The sequence below is a fragment of the Molossus molossus genome, unplaced genomic scaffold (assembly GCF_014108415.1).
Source record: "Molossus molossus isolate mMolMol1 unplaced genomic scaffold, mMolMol1.p scaffold_m16_p_10, whole genome shotgun sequence".
In the NCBI taxonomy this organism is placed as follows: Eukaryota; Metazoa; Chordata; class Mammalia; order Chiroptera; family Molossidae; genus Molossus; species Molossus molossus.
The window spans coordinates 3,099,875-3,122,298 of record NW_023425345.1 but is presented as its reverse complement, the minus strand read 5'-3'; the positions used below and the strand labels follow the sequence as shown (position 1 = coordinate 3,122,298).

At 40.4% G+C, this 22,424-nt stretch overlaps 1 protein-coding gene across 9 annotated transcripts in view; it reads left to right on the top strand.

Moving 5' to 3' along the window:
- Window positions 1–22,424, top strand: part of XPNPEP3 (X-prolyl aminopeptidase 3) — a 58,988-nt gene that overhangs the window by 17,234 nt on the left and 19,330 nt on the right. For 4 of the 9 annotated variants that reach the window (XM_036251010.1, XM_036251013.1, XM_036251011.1 and 1 more), the window contains 2 exons: window positions 582–704; window positions 20,334–20,741. In XM_036251010.1, the coding sequence (XP_036106903.1) occupies window positions 20,390–20,741 (352 nt within the window). In that variant the 5' untranslated portion in view covers window positions 582–704; window positions 20,334–20,389. Of the gene's footprint in view, window positions 1–556; window positions 705–20,333; window positions 20,742–22,424 lie in introns of all 9 variants that reach the window. The other 5 variants (XM_036251012.1, XM_036251016.1, XM_036251009.1 and 2 more) reach the window with 3 other exon arrangements.

The following is a 22,424-nucleotide window of genomic DNA, read 5'->3' as shown; positions in this document are numbered from 1 at the left end:
TATCCCTCAAAAGCAGCTTGGGGTTCCCAGCTACAGACCCTGCAAAGGTGAATCGAATCCTTTTTCTCACTGGTTTTTCTTTCCAAATTCATTTGCTTTTAGTTTTCCAAGAACTATAAACTCTGGCTATTTTCTATGTTCTCAGGCCCCTGGTTAGACAACAAAGTTTGATTTCAGAGCAGACATGGGCCAAGAAACTGTGATACTGAGTCCAGACGACATTTATATGCACATCCAAATTTGAAGAGAAAATGTATTTCTTTAGATTTCAAACACTGTAATAGATTGTAAAACAAAAATAAAAACCTTTTGCAAAGTTAAAAAAAATTTATGCCTAAACGGTTTTGTTTTATTAAAAAGGCATAAGGGTTGAACTCTGGTGAATAAATATCATCCCAAAGAGGTAGGTAGAGTAAATGCTTTGTAGAAAAAGCAGCCAGGTTTTCAAGGGAAATTAATTAATGAGAAGTTAAATCTATATTTTCTGTGTAAGCATATATATTAATAATCTAAACTGCCTTTAGAAATATGTAACTCTTTCACTGTCTCCACTCAGTGAATGATACCATTGTGTCTCTCAGTGAGGGCTTCCTTTTGCTGATTCTTCATCAGACTGGAATTCCTGCTGGAAAGTCGGCTGAGACTAAGGAAATGCAGCTCACCACTGAAACACACAAGAAATCAGAGTTTTTCAAAGCTGTAAGGTAAGCTTAATAGCAATCTAACTGATAAAAATTTAACTATTTCTCTACCATATCAACCTACCTGCAGCTTCATTCTTTTTTTAGAATTGATATTAAGTTTTATCAGCTTTGAAAATTATTGATTTCTTGTGGTGGTATACTTTTACACGGTGAGCTGCATTTTCCAGGCCTTGAAACTAGTAATCATATTGTCAAAATGATGACCTCTCTATCTAGACTTTTGCTATGTATGTTACATGAATGTTAATGATATAAAAAATGAACGTAAATAAATCTACACACATACATGTTCACACACATGTGTGTGTTCTTATCAGGTATGGGGAAAGGGATGCCTGTCCTAATTTTTACTCTCCTGAACATAGGATATGGACATTGGGGTAAGTGAGAAGGGAGAGAAGCAGATTAAATTTTAAAACAGAATTATCAGTGTTAAAGAAACTGTCAGGTATATACTTTTGGAGACAAGTACCATGTAAGTATTCAAAGCATTAATCATTTGTCTTTCTCCATGTAGAGATGCAAAATGTATGTAAATGTTAAAATGTTTGTGGGGTGAAGGAAGAGTAAATTATTAAGAAAAATTAAAAGCCATGAAATACTTTTATTTAAAATTTTTTCTTTTACATAGCGAAAGTCAGTTTGTTAGTTTGGGATATAAGATTGTGCTGTCTACTTGGTTTGCTCCAAAAGGTTTTATGTTTGGCATGGTTGTTTTCCCAGTACTTGCCAGTACTTAAAACTTACTGAGCCCTGGCTGGTTTGGCTCAGCAGTTAGACCATCGGCCTGTGGTCTAGAGAGACTCGGGTTTAGTTCCCGCTAAGGGCACGTACCTTGGTTACAGTTTGTCCTCGGCCCTGGTTGGTCGTGCGGGTGGCAGCCACTCGATGTGTCCCTTTCACGTCGATGTTTCTTTATCTCTCTCTCTCTCTCTCTCTCTCTCTCTCTCCCTCTCTCCCTCCCTCCCTCCCTCTCTTTCCCTCCCACTCTATCTGAACAAAAAATGGAAAAATGTCCTCCAGTGAGGATAAAAAAACACTTAGTGAGCCCTGGCTGGTTTGGCTCAGCGGTTAGAGCGTCAGTCTGTGGTCCAGAGAGACCCGGGTTCAGTTCCCACTAAGGGCACGTACCTCGGTTGTAGTTTGTCCCCGGCCCTGGTTGGGTTGTGCAGGTGGCAGCCACTTGATGTGGCCCCTTTCACGTCAATGTTTCTCTCTCTCTCCCTCTTCCTCTCTCTCCCTCCCACTCTATCTGAACAAAAAATGGAAAAATGTCCTTGGATAAGGATAAAAAAAAAAAACTTACTGAAATTGTCTCAGTACTTTTCATAATTATTATATAAATTCTATATATATTATAGAAAAATTATAGAATACAGATAAGCATACATTTTTTAAAATTATTCCTAATCTGCCCTGACCTGGTGGCTGAGTTGGTTGGAGCGTCATCCTGTATACAAAAAGGTTGTAGTCTTAATTACTAGTCAGCACATACCTAGATTTCGGGTTCAATCCCCAGTCAGGGATGCATACAGGAGGCAACCAATCCATGTTTCTCCCTCTCTTCCCTTTTTTCCCTTCCTCTCTGTCTCTCTCTCCCACCATCCCTCTCTCCCCATCTCTCCCTCCCTCTCTCTGAAATCAATAAACATATCCTCAGGTAAGGATAAAAAAATAATTTATTCATAATCCCACCACTCTGAAAAAACAACTATTGAGATTTTTGTATATGTATGCTTCTGGACTTACTTCTTATATGACAATTTGTGTGTATGTGTGTACACTCTGTATACTGATCAGGTATTTTTTCTTGTTTTTAATGTTTTATTGATTTTTTTAGAGAAAGAGAAAGAAACATCGATGTGAGAAACATTGACCCGCTGCCTCCTGCATGCCCCTTACTGGGGATTGTGCCTGAAACCCCCGCATGTGCCCCGCCCGGGAATCAAACCAGGATCTCTCATTCCATGGCGCAATGCTCAGTCCACTGAGCCACACCAGCAGGGCTTAAAATAAATTTTTAAAAGTGAAATTACTGTGCCGTTTCCTTCTGAATTTTTTTTTTTTTTATCCTCACCCGAGGACATTTTTTCATTTTTTGTACAGATAGAGTGGGAGGGAGAGAGAGGAAGAGAGAGAGAGAGAAACATCGATGTGAAAGGGACACATTGAGTGGCTGCCACCCGCACGACCAACCAGGGCCGGGGACAAACTGCAACCGAGGTACGTGCCCTTAGCGGGAACCGAACCTGGGTCTCTCCGGACCGCAGGCCAACGCTCTAACCGCTGAGCCAAACTGGCCAGGGCCCTTCTGAATTTTTGGGAGCTCTTTTTTCTTGGCCATACCTACCTGTTTCCTAAAGCAACAGTAACTTGGAAAATATTAAGTAGAGTAACATGGGAGATAAAGGAATTCTGTTCTAGCTATACTACTGCTGTTTTAGGTGGAAGTAAAGAGTCATATTGACTCCTACAGGTCCTCCAAGTGATGTTTAAAATTTATCATTTTATTAAATAAATCTGGGCATTATAGGCCATTTCTTCCTCTTTTTTTTTTTTTTTTTTCCTTTATTGATTTTAGAAAGAGAGGAAGGGAGAGGGAGAGAACATCGATTGGCCACCCCCTGCATTTCCCCTACTGGGGATTGGGCCCACAACCTGGGCATGTGCCCTGACTAGGAATTGAACTGATGACCTCTTGGTGCATGCCTTGATGCTCAACCACTGAGCCATACCAGCCAGGCCATTTCTTCTTTTTCATGATGATGCCATTTCTGTGCTAAGGACTGTGTCTGTAGAGACAGAAAATGTCAGTTTATCCTCTTCAATCACTACTAGTCCCTCCACTTATCACCTGGGGGGAAATAAAGGTGATTCCATGTAGGATGGCAAGTGGCATTCTGAGCTATTTACTGTTATGAACTGTGAATCTACTTTTTATAATATCTGTATAAGAAAGACACTTACATAGTTCCCTGACATTGCCATAGGAGTAATGCTGTCACTAGCAGAACAGCAAGTTGGTCAGCTCACATAAGCATTGAAACTCATCAGGGAATAGGAAGCATTAGTGCCTAATTAAGCATTTGTCCAAAAACCTGTATGTTATATCTCTAAGCAAAATTAATTTTGGAATGTGAGATGCAGTTGGAGTGCTTTAAGAAAGGGCTATTCAGCCTGGCTGTGTGGCTCAAGGACTGCAAGGTCCTGGCTGGATTCCCAGTCAGGGCACATACCTGGGTTTTGGGCTTGCTCTCCAGTAGGGGGCGTGCAAAAGGCAGCCAATCCATGTTTCTCTCTCACATCAATATTTCTCTGTCTCTCTCCCTTCCTCTCTAAAAAATCAATTAAAAAAATATATATATGTATTTCTATATATATATATATTTTTTTCTTTTTAATCCTCACCCGAGGACATTTTTCCATCTTTTGTTCAGATAGAGTGGGAAGAAAAGAGAGAGAGAGAAACATCAATGTGAAAGGGACATACCAAGTGGCTGCCTCCTGCACGACTCAACCAGGGCCAGGGACAAACTGCAACTGAGGTACGTGCCCTTAGCGGGAACCGAACCCGGGTAACTCTGGACTGCAGGCTGACGCTCTAACCACTGAGCCAAACCGGCCAGTGCAATAAAAACATATTTTTTAAAAAGAAAGAAAGAAAGGGCTATTCAGAATGACTTATCAGGCATATCCAGGCAAAACCACTTTTTGATTTTCATCCAATTACAGCAGTGAACAATCATTGGAAAGTTATCAGAATTACACCTGTGTGGCTCACAATGTGAAGGAATGTTTTTACCACTTACCTCTCAATATAATGGCTGAGATTATACACTTATTACCAAGTATAATATTTAAAATGATGAAAAGACTAGTTCCGGAGTGGATTATAGATAATAATTCCCAAATCTTCTTTCCTTAAAAGTTTCACAGTCAGTGAGATATCCATCTCAGTGATTTTTAGTTGTAGGGTTTTTTATTTTTACTTACTGATTTGAGAGAGAGAGAGAAACATCTATTTTTGTTGTTCTACTCATTTATGGATTCACTGGTTGTTCTTTGTATGTACCTCAATTGAGAATTGAATCTACAACCCTGATGTATCTGGACCACACTCCAACCAACTGAGCTACCTGGCCAGGACTAGTTATATAATTCTGCCTTGAGCAGGGGCTGGGTTTTTTTGCTTGCTTGTTTGTTTGTGTTAAGTTTTGTTAAACATGGTTGACTTATAATATCAAAGATCAAGATTTATTTTGGTGGGATGAGATTTTTATACTTTCTTAATTAAAATATGCCCTAGCTGGTTTGGCACAGCAGTTAGAGCGTCAGCCCGCGGACAAATGAGTCACGGGTTCGATTCCAGTCAAGGGCACGTACCTCGGTTAGTCCCTGGCCCTGGTCGGGTCATGCGGAAGGCAGCCAGTCGATGTGGCTCTATCACATCAATGTTTCTGCTTGTCTCTTTCTTCCTCTCACTCTGTCTGATAATAAGTAGAAAAATATCCTCGGGTGAGGAATAAAAAGTAAATAAATTAAAGATTGAAATATATGTCCAAGAAATGACAGAAATGGAAAGTGGTTTGAATCTGCTAGACCACTGAGTAAGCTTTTTCAAAATATACATACATGCCAGGATCCTGTAGACTTACTGAATCAGAAATCTCAAGGGAAGGGCTTTAACCATGTGTTTTTTAAATTATTAATTAATTAATTAATTAATTTTATCCTCACCCAAGGACATTTTTTCATTTTCTGTTCAGATAGAGTGGGAAGGAGAGAGAGGAAGAGAAAGAGAAACATTGACGTGAAAGAGACACATCATGTGGTCGCCACCTGTACGACCAACCAGGGCCGGGGACAAACTGCAACCAAGGTACATGCCCTTAGGAGGAACCGAACCCAGGTCTCTCTAGACTGCAGGCCAGTGCTCCAACCACTGGGCCAAACCGGCGAGGGCAGAACTCTCTAGGTGTTTCTGATTCACACCACTGTCCTGATGAATACTCACTTAGCTAGATGCGAGAGGTGCCTAATGACTTACAGGGACAAGCCAGATCTTTGGCCACAGGCCATGTTTTTAGCAGAGTGTGCCTTCCCCATGCCTCTCTGATGTCCTCATCGCCTTACACTCAGTTCTTAAATTCATTCACATCTTTATCATCACCACTATCAAACGTGTACTGAATGATGACTTTACATTTATCTAGCCATTTCAAGACACTTTTTGTAGAGTATACTTAAAAGGCAGAGAAGTAGTCTAAAAAAGTTTTGTATTCTGACCTGGCCAGTTTGGCTTAGCAGTTGGAACATTGGCCCTTGTCGATTTTGGACAAGGGCAGGTACCTTGGTTGCCATTCGGTCCTTGGCTCTGGTCAGAGTTGTGTGAGAGGCAACCAGTGGATGTGTCTTCTCTCGCGTCAATGTTTCTTTCCCCCTCACCCTCCCACGTTATCTGAAGATAAATGGAAAAATACCCTCAGGTGAGGATAAAAAAATTTTTTTGTTTTCTAGAGTTTTAAAATTTAAGTTCAAGTCCTGCCTGTTTTTATAAAGTAATGTATCTTCTTTTCTCACTCCCTGTGTACCTATGGAATTTTTAAAAATAATTATATATTCATATTGATTATACATTTTCTCATCTTTATCTTCTGAATTAGATTTTAATCCAAAGACTGGAGCCTTTATTTAAATAAGCTTATAAGTGAATAAACCTATATCTTTAACCTATATATGTGATGATATATGTTGACTACTCATCATGGTACATTATACTGATAACTAGCTTATAGAAAACCCATAAACTGTAATCTAGTGCAGAATTATAGAGTATTTTTTTAGTACTGGGTGAAAAGGAATTTTAAAAAATGTTATTGATTTGAACGAGAAACATGTATTTATTATTCCACTTATTTATACATTCATTGGTTGATTCTTGTATGTTCCCTGACTGGGGATCGAACCGACAATATTGGCATATTGGGACAATGCTCTAATCAATGGAACTACCTGGTGAGAGCCAGAAAAAGAAAAATTTGGAAAATAACAATTTTTATGTGGTTTAAATGCTAGTACAATAAAAAGAAATGACTTGTCTATTTCTCTCTTTAACCTTTGTGCATATTTCTCATTCATATCAAGAAGTTTTCTGCCCCGGCCGGTTTGGCTCAGCGGTTAGAGCGTCGGCCTGCGGTCTGGAGAGACCCGGGTTCGGTTCCCGCTAAGGGCATGTACCTCGGTTGCAGTTTGTCCCCAGCCCTGGTCGGTCGTGTGGGTGGCAGCCACTCGATGTGTTCCTTTCATATCGATGTTTCTCTCTCTCTCTCTGTTCCTCTCTCTCCCTCCCACTCTACCTGAACAAAAAATAGAAAAAATGTCCTCAGGTGAGGATAAAAAAAAAAAAGAAGTTTTCTGAGGTAAAGATCAGTCCCAGACAAGAATCAGGAATCTTCTAAAGAATTGAATTTTAAAACATTCCTACTTCACTTGAGACTCATTTGTTGTGAGGAAGCCAAAAGACTTTCAGGGTTTATATGTAAATAATTACTTGGACGTGAATAGTGGTTGTTCATGTAAATTTGACTCTTCCAAGATCCCATCTGTCTTTGGATTACCAGGATGACAACCTCTTCAAATATAAATCATTATGTGGTAATAATTATAACTGATATTTATATTATGATTACTGTTCTAAGTATTTTAGTAACTTATTTAATGCCCTGACAACTTTGTGAAGTGGGTGTTATCTCCATTTTATATAATTTTATTTTTTTAATCCTCACCCAAGGATATGTTTTTATTGATTTTAGAGCGAGAGGGAAAGAGAGAGAGAGAGAGGAGAAACATTAATCAGTTGTCTTCCATACGGGCCCTGACCTTGGAATGGAACCCACAGCCTTTTGGTGTACAGGATGATGCTCCAGCCAGCTGAGCCACCAGCCAGGCTTATTATCTCTGTTTTAAAGATAAAGAAACTGAAGCACAGAGAAAATTGATAGCTCTCTCCAAGTCAGTCAAGCCAGGATTTTAATTCACAACAGTCTGGCTCAGAGTCCACACTTAACCACAAAACAGTACTTAATACCTGTGTCAAAGAATACTATCTGGAAATATTTTTAAAGTCTCTTTTTGTTATAATATTTTTGATAAGCCCTGGCCGGTTTGGTGCAGCGGTTGGAGTGTTGGCCTGCGGTACTGAGAGACCCGGGTTCGGTTTCCGCTAAGGGCACGTACCTCGGTTGCAGTTTATCCCCGGCCCTGGTTGGTCGTGCAGGTGGCAGCCACTCGATGTGTCCCTTCACATCGATGTTTCTCTCTCTCTCTCTCTTCCTCTCTCTCCCTCCCGCTCTATCTGAACAAAAAATGGAAAAATGTCCTCGGGTGAGGATAAAAAAATATATATATATAAGAAATTCAACTGAGTCTAGCTGATGTGGCTCAGTGGTTGTGCATCGACCCATGCACCAAGAGGTAGACAGTTCAATTCCTGGTCAGGACACATGCGCAGGTTGTGGGCCAAATCAATGTTCTCTCTCATCGATGTTTCTCTCTCTTCTTCTCACTTCCTCTCTCTCTCTCTGATATCAATAAAGGGAAAAAAGAATTAAAAAGAAAAAAGAAACTCAACTAAGAGAAATCTTGATATAAAATCTTATTTCACGCCTGGCGTGTGTGGTTCAGTGGTTGAGCATTGACCCATGCACCCAGAGGTTGCAAGTTCGGTTCCTGCTCAGGGCACATACCCAGGTTGTAGACCTGATCCCCAGTGGGGAGCATGCAGGAGGAGACAAATCGATGTTCTCTCCTCAATGTTTCTGTCTCTCTCTCTCATATCAATAAAGAGAAAATAAAATGTTATTTATAGTTTAGAGAGTAATACACTTTTTTAATGCAGTAAAATTTATATAAAGTGAGTTACACAGGTCTTAAATATATAATTCAATAAATTTTAACAAAGGTATACACAATGTAACTCATACCCAGTCAGGATATAGAACATCTTCATCATCCCAGAAAGTTCCTTCATGCCTGGAAAGTCAATCCCCACATCCATCCTTAATGACTACTTTGGTTTCTATCAATATGGATTGTTTTGCCTGTTCTTAAATTTCATGTAAGTTGCCCTGGCCAGTTTGGCTCAGGGGTTAGAGCGTTGGCCCAGGGACCAGAGAGTCCCGGGTTTGGTTACCTTAGCTAAGGGCACGTACCTGGGTTGCAGTTTGTCCCCGGCCCCGGTTGGGGGTCGTGTGGGTGGCAGCCACTCAGTGTGTCTCGCTCACATTGATGCTTCTCTGTCTCTCTTCCTCCCTCTCTCCCTCCCCCTCTATCTGAAGATAAATGCAAAAATGTCCTCGGGTGAGGATAAAAAATATATATATAAAAAATATAAAATAAAATAAATTTCATGTAACTGGAATCATAAAATAGGTTGCCCTTTCTGTCTGATTGTTTTTCTCAATATATGTAAATACAATCTAGTTAGATAATTTTTTATTTTTTATTTGATTATTTTCTTTTCTCAGAGAGGTCTGTGTTTTATTTTATTAAGGAAACATTTACTAGCTTTTTCTTCACACCCATTCTCCAACTACCCAGTAGTAGATCAGTTTATGAACTACTTCCTCATACATAATAAAAACTACCTAATATTAAACAGAATTATTTCCAAGAATGCTGCTTCAAAATCAGACCACGTTCAAATCCTAATCTAGTTAATTTCAGGAAATAAATAAAACACATACCTAGATTGTACCAAAAACCTGCATCTTTCTATCCATTTTCACTCTTTTTTTTTTTTAACTCATCTTTATTGTTGAATGTATTACAGATGTTCTCCCCTTTTTTTCCCCGTTGATCCCCTTCTCCCCAATCCCACCCCGCTCCTGCCTTCCCCATTACTATTGCTGTTGTCCATTGGTTATGCATATATGTATAGAAGTTCTTTGGTTTCTCTCATCTGGCCCTCCCAACCCCCTTCCCTTTGAGGTTCATCAGTCTAACAACCAATTTGTACTTCTTAATTCCTTCATCTTTTTTACCCATCCCCTCAGCCCCCATGCATCTTGCAAGCAACAAAAATTCTCTATATCTATGAGTCTGTTTCTGTTCTGCTTGCTCATTTTGTTTGTAGATTCAATTGCTGGTAGATATGTATTCATCACCATTTTATTGTTCATATTTTTCTTCTTCAAGAGGACCCTTCAACATTTCATATACTGGTTTGGTGGTGATGAACTCCTTTAGCTTTTTCTTGTCTGGGAAACTCTTGATATGTCCATTGATGCTAAATGATAGCTTTGCAGGATAGAGTAATGTTGGTTGTAGGTCGTTGCTTTTCATCATCTTATATATCTCTTGCCACTCCTTTCTGGCCTGCAAAGTTTCTTTTGAGAAATCAGCTGACAGTCTTATGGGAACTCCTTTGCAGGTAACGGACTGCTTTTCTCTTGCTGCTTTTAACATTCTCTCTTTGTCTTTAACCTTTGGCATTTTGATGGTGATGTGTCTTGGTGTGGACCTCTTTGGGTTCAACTTGTTTGGGACACTCTGTGCTTCCTGGACTTGTATGTCTGTTTCCTTCACCAAGTTAGGGAACTTTTCTGTCATTTTTTCAAATAGGTTTTCAATGTCTTGCTCTCTCTCCCTCTTCTCCTTGAGGCACCCCTATGATGTGAATATTGGCACACTTGAAATTGTCCCAGAAGCTCCTTACACTATCCTCATTTTCTTAAATTCTTTTTTCTTTTGCTGTTCCGATTGGGTGTTTTCTGCTTTCTTATATTCCAAATCAATGGTTTGCTTCTTAGCTTTACCTACTCTACTATTGATTCCCTGTAAATTATTCTTTATTTCAGTTAGTGCATCCTTCATTTCTGACTGCTCCTTTTTTATGTTGTTGATGTTCTCACTAAGTTCCTTGGAGGTCTCCTTAAGTTCCTTGAAGGTCCCACTAAGTACCTTGCATATCTTACCAAGTTCCTTGAGCAACCTTGTAAACTGTTTTCTGAACTCTGCATCTGATTGATTGCTTATCTCCATTTTGTTTAGTTCTTTTCCTGGAGTTTTGTTCTTTTCTTTCATTTGGGACATGTTTCTTGGTCTCCTCATTTTGGCTGCTTCCCTGTGATTGTTTCTATGTATTAGGTAGAGTTGCTATGTCTCCTAGGCCTCAAAGGGTGGCCTATTATTGTAGGTGTTCTGTAGGATCCAGTAGCACAGTTTCCCTGATCACCCCAACTGGGCCCTCAAGGTGCACCCCTACTGTGGACTGTACACCCTTCTGTTGTAATTGAGTCTTGATTGCTGTTGGCACATTAATGGGAGGGATTTATGCAGGCTGATCAGCTGCAAGGACTGACTGTGCCCACTGACCACTGGCCTCTGACTCCCTTGGAGGATCAGCTGTGTAAGGGCACACCACACTGAGCAAGACTTTCTTCATCAGGTCTCTGGTACTGACTGAGCCCGCTCATTGAGTGTGTCACTTGTGGAGGTGGTTGGGTGGTGGTGTTTTGATGTGTTCTGAAGCTGTCATCTGGGTGTGCTGGCTCTGGGGCAAGGTTAGCCACTGCCTGTGTTCTACCCAGGACCACCCGGCATAAGCTACAAAGTGATCTGCAGATGGCTGCTTCTTGTGCTGGGCTTGGAGGTGCCCAGGAAAAGGCAAGTTGTGAACCATGGCTGGCTGCTTCTAGTGCCAGGCCTGGGACCACTTAAGGAGAGGTATGGGGCTTGTTACTTGTTTGAAAGATTTTTGGAAACTCTGAAGCAAGATCCGAGATAGGTCAATCCTGTGGTAAAGCCACTGGAAACAGCTTGGGTGGGTCTAAAAGTTGGGTGGGGCGGGGCCTCAGGGAATCACCAGGGCAGGGCAAAAAGTGTGAGCCAGGTTGCTGGAGTCCCAGATAGGGTGGCGTCTGCCGCCCCAGGAAGGGCTCACCAAAGGAACATCATCCTCCACCAGCACCTCTGTCCAGGAGAAAGCTGCCCCTCCAGCCCTCATCCCAAGGCCAAACAGCTCAGTTCTTTCCTGTGTGTCTCTGGTACCCCTCAAGCTGCCTCCTCTCCAGGCTCAGAGGGAGCAAGTCTGAGTAAATCTGTGCACGGGCCCTTTAAGAGGATCTGCCTGGGGCTTCCGCAGCCTCAGCCTCCCTCTGCCTCTGTTCCCACTGGTTTTTCCAGCCAGAAGTAATGGGGTCTTCCCTTCCTGGCACTGGAACCCTGAGCTGGGTGCCTCGTGTGGGATGGGGACTCCTCAAGGAGGACCTTTGCAGCCGAGTTATCCTCCTAATTTTTATTTGCCACACGTGGATGTGGGACCAGCCCGTCCGCGCCTCTACCCCTCCTACCAGTCTCAATGTGGCTGTTTATTTAATTTCATAGTTGTAGGACTTCCATTCCACTCGATTTCAGGTGGTTCTGAGTAATGGTTGTGTTGTAGTTTAGTTGTAATTTTGATGTGGTTGTGGGAGGAGGAGATACCGTCTTTACCTACACCACCATCTTGACCGGAAGTTCAATTTTCAGTATTTATAAAACTTTTCTCTCTGACCTTTCATCCCTTGGCTGATAAAATATGAAGAACATTTTTCTCATTCTCTTGCAAGGCTCAATCCTTAAATGTCCTGGTAGAGCTTTTCTTCTTGGCTGCAGACTCTCAGAATTGATGGTGAGACTTTGCTATTTGTACAGTCCATCTGGTGACATCTAGGCATTTGATTTCTTAAGTAAGCTCATTGGAGTAGCCTCTCTGTCCTTAATTGGTTCCACATGATAAAATGCTAACTTTGTTTCTTAATACTTTACAATTTGACAAAGTTGCCAGAATGTCTATTCAGATATAGTTTTCTCAGTTGAAATTCAGCCAAGATTGACTAATGGTTAGTTATATGATCAAAGACCTAAAAACTACCTCTAGGGTTAAAGCTCATCACTTTATTAATTTTTTTTCCTCCTTGAAATGATAAGAAAAGTTGTCTTTTTCCTTGGATAATTTTTTGTCATGACCAAGAGTTCTTTGTCACAGAAGCTTGGAAGCATTTAATTAACCATCCACCCCATAGTGTTGATAATTAGTAAGTTTGCGAAAATGTAGCTAGTGTTTTTGTTGTTGTTGTTGTTGCTAATTCTCACCTAAGGATATTTTCCATTAAAAAATTTTTTTTTAGAGTCGGAGGGAGGGAGGGAGGGAAGCAGGGAAAGAGAGAGAAACATCACTGTGAGAGCAACACATTAATTGGCTACCTCCCGCACAGCCATGGTGACCGGGTATTAAACCTGTAACCCAAGTATATGCCCTTGATCAGGAATGGAACCTGAGACCCTTAGGTCCGCAGGCCAATGCTCTAACCACTGAGTCAAACCAGCCAGGGTTGTAACCACTGCTTTATATATTTCTCATATAGTCAATTGTATGAAACTAGATTTAGCAAAGAGAGGAATGCTTTGAAGGGTATAACAGATGGTTTTCCAGTCCTGCTTTGATTTGACTTGAAAAAGGTAATTATATCTTTTTTCTTTTTTAATTTTTTTATTGATTAATTTTAGAGAGAAGAGGAAGGGAGAAAGAGAGAGAAAAACATCAGTTTGTTGTTCTACTTATTTATGCATTTGTTGGTTGATTCTTGTATGTGCCCTGAGTATCAAACCCACAACTTTGGTGTATCAAAACAATGCTCTAACCAACTGAGCTACCTAGCCAGGGCTAATTATATCTTTTTTTAAAAATTACTTTCCAGCCCAGGCTGGTGGTTAGGGCATTGGCCCGCAGACCAGAGAGTCCCGGGTTTGGTTCCCGCTAAGGGCATGTCCCTAGGTTGCGGTTCATCCCCAGCCTTGGTTGGGGTTGTGTGGGTGGCATCCAGTCAGTGTTTCTCTCTCTCTTCCTCCCTCTCTCCCTCCCACTCTGTCTGAAAATAAATGCAAAAATGTCCTTGAGTGAGGACAAAAATGAATGAATGATTGAATGAATGAATGAATGAATGAGAGAGGAAGGGAGGGAGGGAGGAAGAAAAAAGAAAGAGAGTCCCGGGTTTGATTCTGGACAAGAGCATATACCTCAGTTGCAGGTCGTCCCTGGCCCTGGTGTCAGTCATGCGGGAGGCAACCAATCGATATGTTTTTCTCACATCAATGTTTCTCTCTCTCTTTCTCTCTTCCTCCCTCTCTCCCTCCTACTCTATCTGATGGTAAACAGAAAAATATCCTTGGGTGAGGAATGAAAAAAAAAATTGCTTTTTAGCCCTGGCCAGTTTATCTCAGTGGTTAGAGCATCAATCCAAGGACCAATGAGTTGTAGGTTCAATTCTGGTCAAGGGCACATACCTTTGGTTGTGGTTCGGCCCTGGCCCTGGTCAAGTTGTGTGGGAGACAGCCAGTCAATGTGTCTTTCTCACATCAATGTTTCTCTCTCTCTCTCCCCCCTCCCTTTTTCCTTTCCTCCCTCCCTCCCACTCCATCTGATGATAAACAGAAAAATATTTTGGGGTGAGGATTAAAAAAAAAAACAACTTTCTAACATATAAATGTATATTCTGTTATTAATGAAAATGAGAGATAATATGGATTAATTAAGATCTAAAATTGTAGACAATACTGTGAAGGTGGGGGAGATGGGAGTGGGGATGAAGGTGTCAATGTTGGGGGTGAGAAACATCTATAACAAAAAATTAATTAATTTTTTAAAAAAATTATTAAAATTGTGAATTTTCTTACCTTCCAAAATTAAAAGAAAAACACAAAGTAAATTGATTTTTTTGTTTAATTTTATTACATTGACTTTAGCTATGAAGTAACGAAAGCAAAGCACAGGAAAAGAAGAAAGTAAAAAGATAAAAAAGAAAGACCAGATAATCCACCAATTAAAACCAGCCTTTGCTATTATTATTATTGTTATTGTTAGAGAGAGAGGGAGAAGGAGAAAAAGATAGAAACATCGGTGAGAGAGAAACATTGATAGGCTGCCTCCTACACACCCTTCTTAGGGGATCGAACCCGCAACCCTGGCATGTGTTCTGAATAGGAATTGAACTAATGACTTGTCAGTACATGCGACAGCGCTCAACCAACCAAGCTACACTGCTGGGCCAGCCTCTGCTTTTATAAAAGTATTTCCTGCTTGGGTAAATTGGAAAATTTCCAATGTTGGATTACTGTGGCAGACTTAGCATGAATCATTATTGAGGGATAAATAGTTAAGCTGTTCTTCAGCTCTGGTACAAGGTTCAGTATTCTGTCCAAGAGTTCTCATTCCCAAAGAAATGTGAGGTGAGCTCTTCCAGGCCCATCTCAGTTTTGCCTGATTCAAACTTTTATTTCTTACTGATTTCATCAATAAAAATGTAACCTTTTTCTATTGTAGATAAATAAAAATTAAATTAATAATTTCTTAATGGAATGCAAACTGTAGAATTTGCTGGAGAGGTAATCTATACATAGGTAAAACAGAACTAGTTTCATTCATTAAACAACTGAGTTATGTGAACTGAACATGAATACTGAGAAAATTCAAAGGTCTTTGATCCAGCAATTTCTTTCCCAGGACTGTCCTATAGAAATAAAAGCATCAATATATAAGGCATGAAAGTACCAGGGTATAAGTACAGAGATGTTTATTATAGCAGCAAAAAGCTGAAAACAATATGAATCCCCACCAATATGGAACTGGCTCAGTAAGTTATGATATATTACCCTGGCCAGTTTGGCTCAGCGGTTAGAGCATCGGCCCATGGACTGAGGTCTCATATTCGATTCCTGGTCAAGGGCATGTACCTCGGTTGCGGGTTTGATCCCTGACCTTGGTTAGGGTCGTATGAGAGGCCGGGGTCCTGCAAGAGGTATCCGGTTGATGTATCTCTCGAGTAGATGTTTCTCTCTCTCCCTCCCTCCCTTCCACTCGATCTAAAAATCAGTGGAAGAAGATTCTCGAGTGAAGATTAAAAAATAAGAGAATAAATTATGATATATCACTCCAAGAAATATTATAAAAACATTAAGCAGAATGAAGCTATGGCAGGTGACTTGGTAGGAGGGATTTCAATGAGGTACTGTGTAAGAAAAGCAAGATACAGAAAAGAGTGTACAGTATCCCATTTTTTTTTTTTTATCCTCATCCGAGGACTTTTTTTTGCTCAGATAGAGTGGAAGGGAGAGAGAGAGAGAGAGAAACATCGATGTGAAAGGGACACATCGAGTGGCTGCCACCCGCACAACCCAACCAGGGCCGGGGACAAACTGCAACCGAGGTACGTGCCCTTAGCAGGAACTGAACCCGGGTCTCTCCGGACCGCAGGCCAACGCTCTAACCGCTGAGCCAAACCGGCCAGGGCCAGTATCCCATTTTTACAAAACAGTAATGACCAAAAACATCCCTAAATGCAAATATATGGTATATGTGTGTATGATTTTATGAGTGTTAAGAAAATAGGAAAGGATGCAGATGAGTTGACGAACATGGGCATGGCACTCCTAGTAGAAGAAAGAAAGGGGAGTGGGGTCAAACAATGAAGGAAAAGGGAGGAAATGTTTAACTATTTTTTAAAAATAGTTCAGTATGATGTGATTATATTTCTGTACAAGTATACATATGAATATATAAGGATATGAAATTGTTAACTTTAAAAAAATTCAAAAGGACAAATCATTGTGATTTGGGCTAATCAGGAAAGCCTTTTGAATGGTAGAGTCTAAAACCAAAGCCAGGGCTTGGAGTGAAATTGTTACAGAGTGAAAAGAAATTTCAGAAAGGGGACACGTTGTAAGCAAGGCAATAGGGAAAGAACAGGTTGGACTTATGTAAAACATTAGAAGGAATTAATTTCAGAATAATTGAGGGAATGATAAGAAAATGTTGGCCAAGTCACCAAAGACCACATATTGTGTGATTTCACTTATATGAAATCTCTACAGTAGACAAATCCATTGACACAAAATAGATAAGTGGTTACCAAGGGCTGGGGGAGATAGGGAGAAAATGGACATGGGGTTTCTTTTAGCAGTGATGACAAATTCTAAAATCGATTGCAGTGATGATTATACAATTCTGTGAAATACCATAAATCATTTAATTGTACACTTTAAGTTGGTAAATTGTATGCTATGTAAATTATATCTAAATAAAACTATTAAAAATAAAAAGTCGGCCAGATAAATTGGAGTCACCTGGTAGAGAACATTAACACCAGACTTAAGAGTTTGGCCCTGGCCGGTTTGGCTCAGTGGTTAGAGCATAAGCCTGCGGACCAGCGAGTCTTTGGTTTGGTTCCTGCTGAGGGCACATACCTTGGTTGCAGTTTGTCCTTGGCCCCGGTTAGGGTTGTGTGGGTGGCAGCCACTCGATGTGTCTCTCTCGTGTTGATGTTTCTCTCTTTCTCTCTCTCTTCGCCCTCTCTCCCTCCTGCTCTATCTGAAGATAAATGCAAAAAAAAAAAAAAAAAGTGTGAATTTCATCTAATGTACTAAAAAGAGTTTTTATAGATTTATGAGTATGGAATGGACTTTCCTTTTTTAACCTCTTTTTCTCTTTATTTAGGATTTTAATTATAAAAGTATATACTCTTTGAAACAAAATTCAGATAATATAGAAAAGCATGTTAAATAGAAAATTTTAGTCTTATCTCCCCATAGATCACCACTGGAAAAGTTGTGATTCTTTTCTAAACTTCTTTCTCATTTTTTTTAACATAATGGTATCATATCATCCATCTTGTTCTGAAATTTTATCATACAGCAGTGTGTCATTGCCATCTTTCTTTACTTGCATATGGAGACTGGCTATCACAGGGACTAAATAATAGTAACCCATGTTATAGAGTGATTGTAAAAATTAAATGAGTTGATACATGTAAATAATGAGAATAGTATCAGACACATAGTAAGCATTTGATAAACATTCGTTGATGTTTAGCTATTATCATTGATAAGTATAGGCTGAAGGATACAGCTTTCTATGAGTGATTGTTTTAGTGGTTCTTTTGCTTTGGAACATGAAGTGAAAGCAAGTATCATTTCCATTTCAGAAGGGAAGTATTCATTCAGTCATCACAGGGCTAACAGCCAGGCTAGGTACTAACAGTACTAATATTAAGAGCTAACATATAACACTTCATAACAGAGGTTGTTAATGTAGGTTTTGGGGGTGAGTTTAAGGGAATCAGAGTCTCTTGAAATTGTATGTCAAAAGTTTGTATGTGTCTACGTGCAGTTCAGTAAACAAAATGAATAACTTTTGAAAGATTCTTCAGGGAGTCTTCATTCCTTAAGGACCACATGCTCTACCTATTAGATTCTCATGACAGCCCCAAGAGGTAAAGAATGTTACGGGATTTTGGAGGATACAAAGGTGGCCCTGACTCTTAAGGAGGTTGTGTGTGCTCAGCTTGCTGTTAATACAGGTAGAGAATGAAGAGTCCTATTAGAAAGTTATTAAGCCTTGAGAATTCAGAAGGAGTTTATTCTAGCTATTGAATCAGGGAAAACTTTTTGGCCTTAAATCTATTAAAACTATAGATCAGCCCTGGCCAGGTAGCTGAGTTGATTAAAGCATTGTCCCAATAAGCCAAGGTTACAGGTTCTATCCCCGGTCAAGGAACGTAAAAGAATCAACCAGGCCCTGGCCGGTTTGGCTCAGCGGTTGGAGCATTGGCCTGCGGACCAAAGAGTCCTGGGTTCGGTTCCTGCTAGGGGCACGTACCAAAAAAATAAAATAAAAATAAATAAAAGATAAATACCCAAGCCTTAAAAAAAAAAAAAAGAATCAACCAGTGCCCTGGCCGGTTTGGCTCAGTGGTTAGAGCGTCGCCCTGCAGTCCAGAGAGACCCGGGTTCGGTTCCCGCTAAGGGCACGTACCTTGGTTGCAGTTTGTCCCTGGCCCTGGTTGGGTCATGTGGGTGGCAGCCACTCGATGTGTCCCTTTCACATAGATGTTTTTTTCTCTCTCTCCCTCCCACTCTATCTGAACAAAAAATGGAAAAAATATCCTCGGGTGAAGATAAAAAAAAAAAAGAATCAACCAATGAACCCCGGCTGGTGTGGCTCAGTTGGTTAAGTAGTGCCCCAAGCACCAAGAGATTGCCAATCTGATTCCCAGTAAGGGCACATGCCCAGGTTGTAGGCTTGATCCCCAGTATGGGGTGTGCAGGAAGCAGCCTATCGATGTTTCTCTTATCAAAGTTTCTCTCCCTTGCCCTGGCCGGTTTGGCTCAGCGGTTAGAGCGTTAGCCTGCAGTCCGGAGAGACCCGGGTTCAGTTCCCGCTAAGGGCATGTAACTTGGTTGCAGTTTGTCCCCGGCCCTGGTTGGGTCGTGCGGGTGGCAACCACTCGATGTGTCCCTTTCACGTCGATGTTTCGCTCTCTCTCTCTACCTCCCACTCTGTCTGAACAAAAAATGGAAAAATGTCCTCGGGTGAGGATTAAAAAAAAAAAAAGTTTCTCTCCCTCTCCCTTCCTCTCTCAAAAGCAATAAAATTTATTAAAATGCAGAAATAAGTGGAACAACAAATGTCTCTTTCTCCCTCCACCTCTCTCTCTCTCTCTCTTTCTAAAAAATCAAGAAATAGCCCTGGTGTGGCTCAGTGTTTAGAGCTCTGGCCTGCACAGCAAAGGATCGTGGGTTCAATTCCCAGTCAAGGGCACATACCTGGGTTGCAGGTTCAATCCCCAGCCCTAGTTAGGACACATGCATGAGGCAACCAATCAATGTGTCTCTCTCACATCAATATTTCTCTCTTTTCTCATCCCTACCTCCTTTCCACTCTTTAAAAAATCAATGGAAAAAATATCCTCAGTGAGGATTACCAAAAAAAAAAAAAAAAAATCAAGAAATAAATTAAAATTTTAAAGCCTGTATATTATTTAACAAATATTTATAAAATGCCCACTTATATTCCAGTAGTAATTCTAGATCTTGGGAATATAACAGTGAACAAATGGATAGTATGTCTTTATGAAGCTTACATTCTTTTTTTTTCCTTCATTTTTTTAAATTTCTCACCTGAGGATATTTTTCTTTTTATCATTAGATAGAGTGGGAGAGAGGGAAGGAGAGAGACAGACAGACAGAAACAGATGTGATAGAGACTCATTGGACTGGTTGCCTACCGCATGACCCAACCAGGGCTGGGGACAAACCGCAACTGAGGTACATGCGTGCCCTTGACCAGAATCGAACCTATGACTCATTGGTCGTGGGCTGATGCTCTAACTGCTGAACCAAACTGGCCAGGGTGAAGCTTAACATTCTTTTGGGGAAGTCATACATAGATGATGTGACCCTTCTCTTCACCTTGAAACTTCAGGGCAACTTTGATTATATGCCTAACAATGCCTTCCCATAATAATGCTCAGTAAATATTTGTTTGAATGAGTAAGAGGATGAACCAAAACGCTGGAAGAGGTCTAAAGGCATCATGATCTCAGTTTTCAGGCAGAACCACTTTTAACTATCCTTTTTTTTTTTACAATGGAATAGAAATTTTAAACCTAGGTAATCACCATAATTCTGTGCTATGAAGAGATTTGGCATAAATTGAAGAAATGAACTTGTGTGTCTTCATCTAATATTAAGTACTACCTTAAATACTTTGGCACTGCAGAAATGCAGAGTATCACTGTTGTTTGTCATTTCTAGGAGAGGTGACTCCAGGACTATCCCAGGTGGAATATGCACTTCGAAGACACAAGTTAATGTCTCTGATCCACAAGGAAGCACAAGGGCAGAATGGGACAGACCAGACGGTGGTTCTGCTGTCCAACCCTACATACTACATGAGCAATGATATCCCCTATACTTTCCACCAAGACAACAATTTCCTGTACCTATGTGGATTCCAAGAGCCTGATAGCATTCTGGTCCTTCAAAGCCTCCCTGGCAAGCAGTTACCAGCACACAAGGCCATGCTTTTTGTGCCTCGGAGAGACCCCAGTCGAGAACTTTGGGATGGCCCACGGTCTGGCACTGATGGAGCTATAGCTTTAACTGGCGTGGACGAAGCCTATACACTGGAAGAATTTCAACATCTAGTACCAAAACTGAAAGGTAACAAATGGAAGCAGAAGTCAAATCATAGACCAGATTGGGACTAAGACCTTCCTTGCCTGTTTAGACAATTCTTAATGTCCTAAAATGTTTATCCATAACAGTGTTTTCCTTAAGCACCAAGAAAGGAACATAAATCTTTTTCACAGGACTGGGCAACTTTAAAGATTCCATTTATTGATTTGCTGATCTTATTAGATTATTCATTCACATAGACTATTAACTATCCTAGTTTGAAATCCCAAAGAGTGAATTTCCTTCCTAAGTGGAAGATGGACATCGGCCACTCTTCAAGATTACTGACCAGTCTATTGACATTTGACCCCTACTTCTTATTGCTTTTGCCAGCTCTTCAGAAGGAGGCAGTATTCTCAAAGAATGATCCATGCATCACCGGCATCAGAATCACCTGGTGATGCATATTAGAATTATAAATGCATAGTAGATACTGGCAGTGTAAAATCTTAGGCCCCTACTCTATATCGACTAAATCAGAATCTTCATTTTAATAAGATTCTTAGGTGATTCATATACTCCATTTGTACCCCTCAAAATAGTCACTTTCTTGACATTCTGGTGAAATTATGATCACTCAGTGTTTTGGGATTCCTTTTCTGGAACTTTGCAGAACCTACATTGCAATATAAACTGTCCTTAGTGAATCTGTAGCTCTAGATATTTTTGAAATATCCAAAAGTCACTTAGAGCCAAATGTGTTAAATAAGATAGTTGATAAAGGTGGAGAGTGCTGATTTTAAACAAAATAATGTAGGATTGTAAAATTTTGTCTGGTTTTTCTTGTGTGGTTTATAAAACATTTTTGAAATCAGTTTCTAAAACAGAATTCCACAGTTATTTCCAACAATCATGCAATTTACTGGACTTGTTTTCTACAGACTCCCTTGAAGGAAAATGCTTATTTGAATGTATACATTCTAATATGTTTGAATTCTTTTCATTACTTCATAAAATATTTTCTTTTTTTTCCCTCACCTGAGGACATTTTTGTATTTATCTTCAGAGAGAGCAGGAGAGAGAAAGGGAGGAAGAGAGAGAGAGAAACATCCATATGAGAGAGACACATTGAGTGGTTGCCACCCACACGACCCCAACCAGGGCCTGGGACAAAATGCAACTGAGGTACATGCCCCTAGTGGGAACCAAACCCTGGACTTTCTGGTCTGCTGGCCAACGCTCTAACCACTGAGCAAAACCAGCCAGGGCTATAAAATATTTTCTATTTTCAAGAGATAATTACCCAGATAAGCCAGTGGAACTTTCATAAGCTTCAAAATCTTTATGAATGTGGGGCACAGAATCATTTTCTTTATAACTTTTCTATTTCTTGAATTATTGGTTGTCATGTTCCAAATTACTTTGTAAAAAACACAACACTTGCCCTGGACGGTGCAGCCAGTTGGTTCGGGCATTGTCCTGTGCCCCGAAAAGTTGCCGATTCTATTCCCAGGCATGGTGCATGCCTGAGTTGTAGGCTCAAGACCTGGTAGAAGGCATGCAGGAGGCAGTCGATAGATGTTTTTTGCTCTCACGTTGATGTTTCTCTCTCTCCCTCTCTTGTCCTCTCTCTCTAAAAATCCATTTAAAATCTTAAAAAAAAAAACCCAGCCCTGTCCTATTTGGCTCAGTGGTTAGAGCATCGGCCCATAGGCCAAAGGGTCCCAG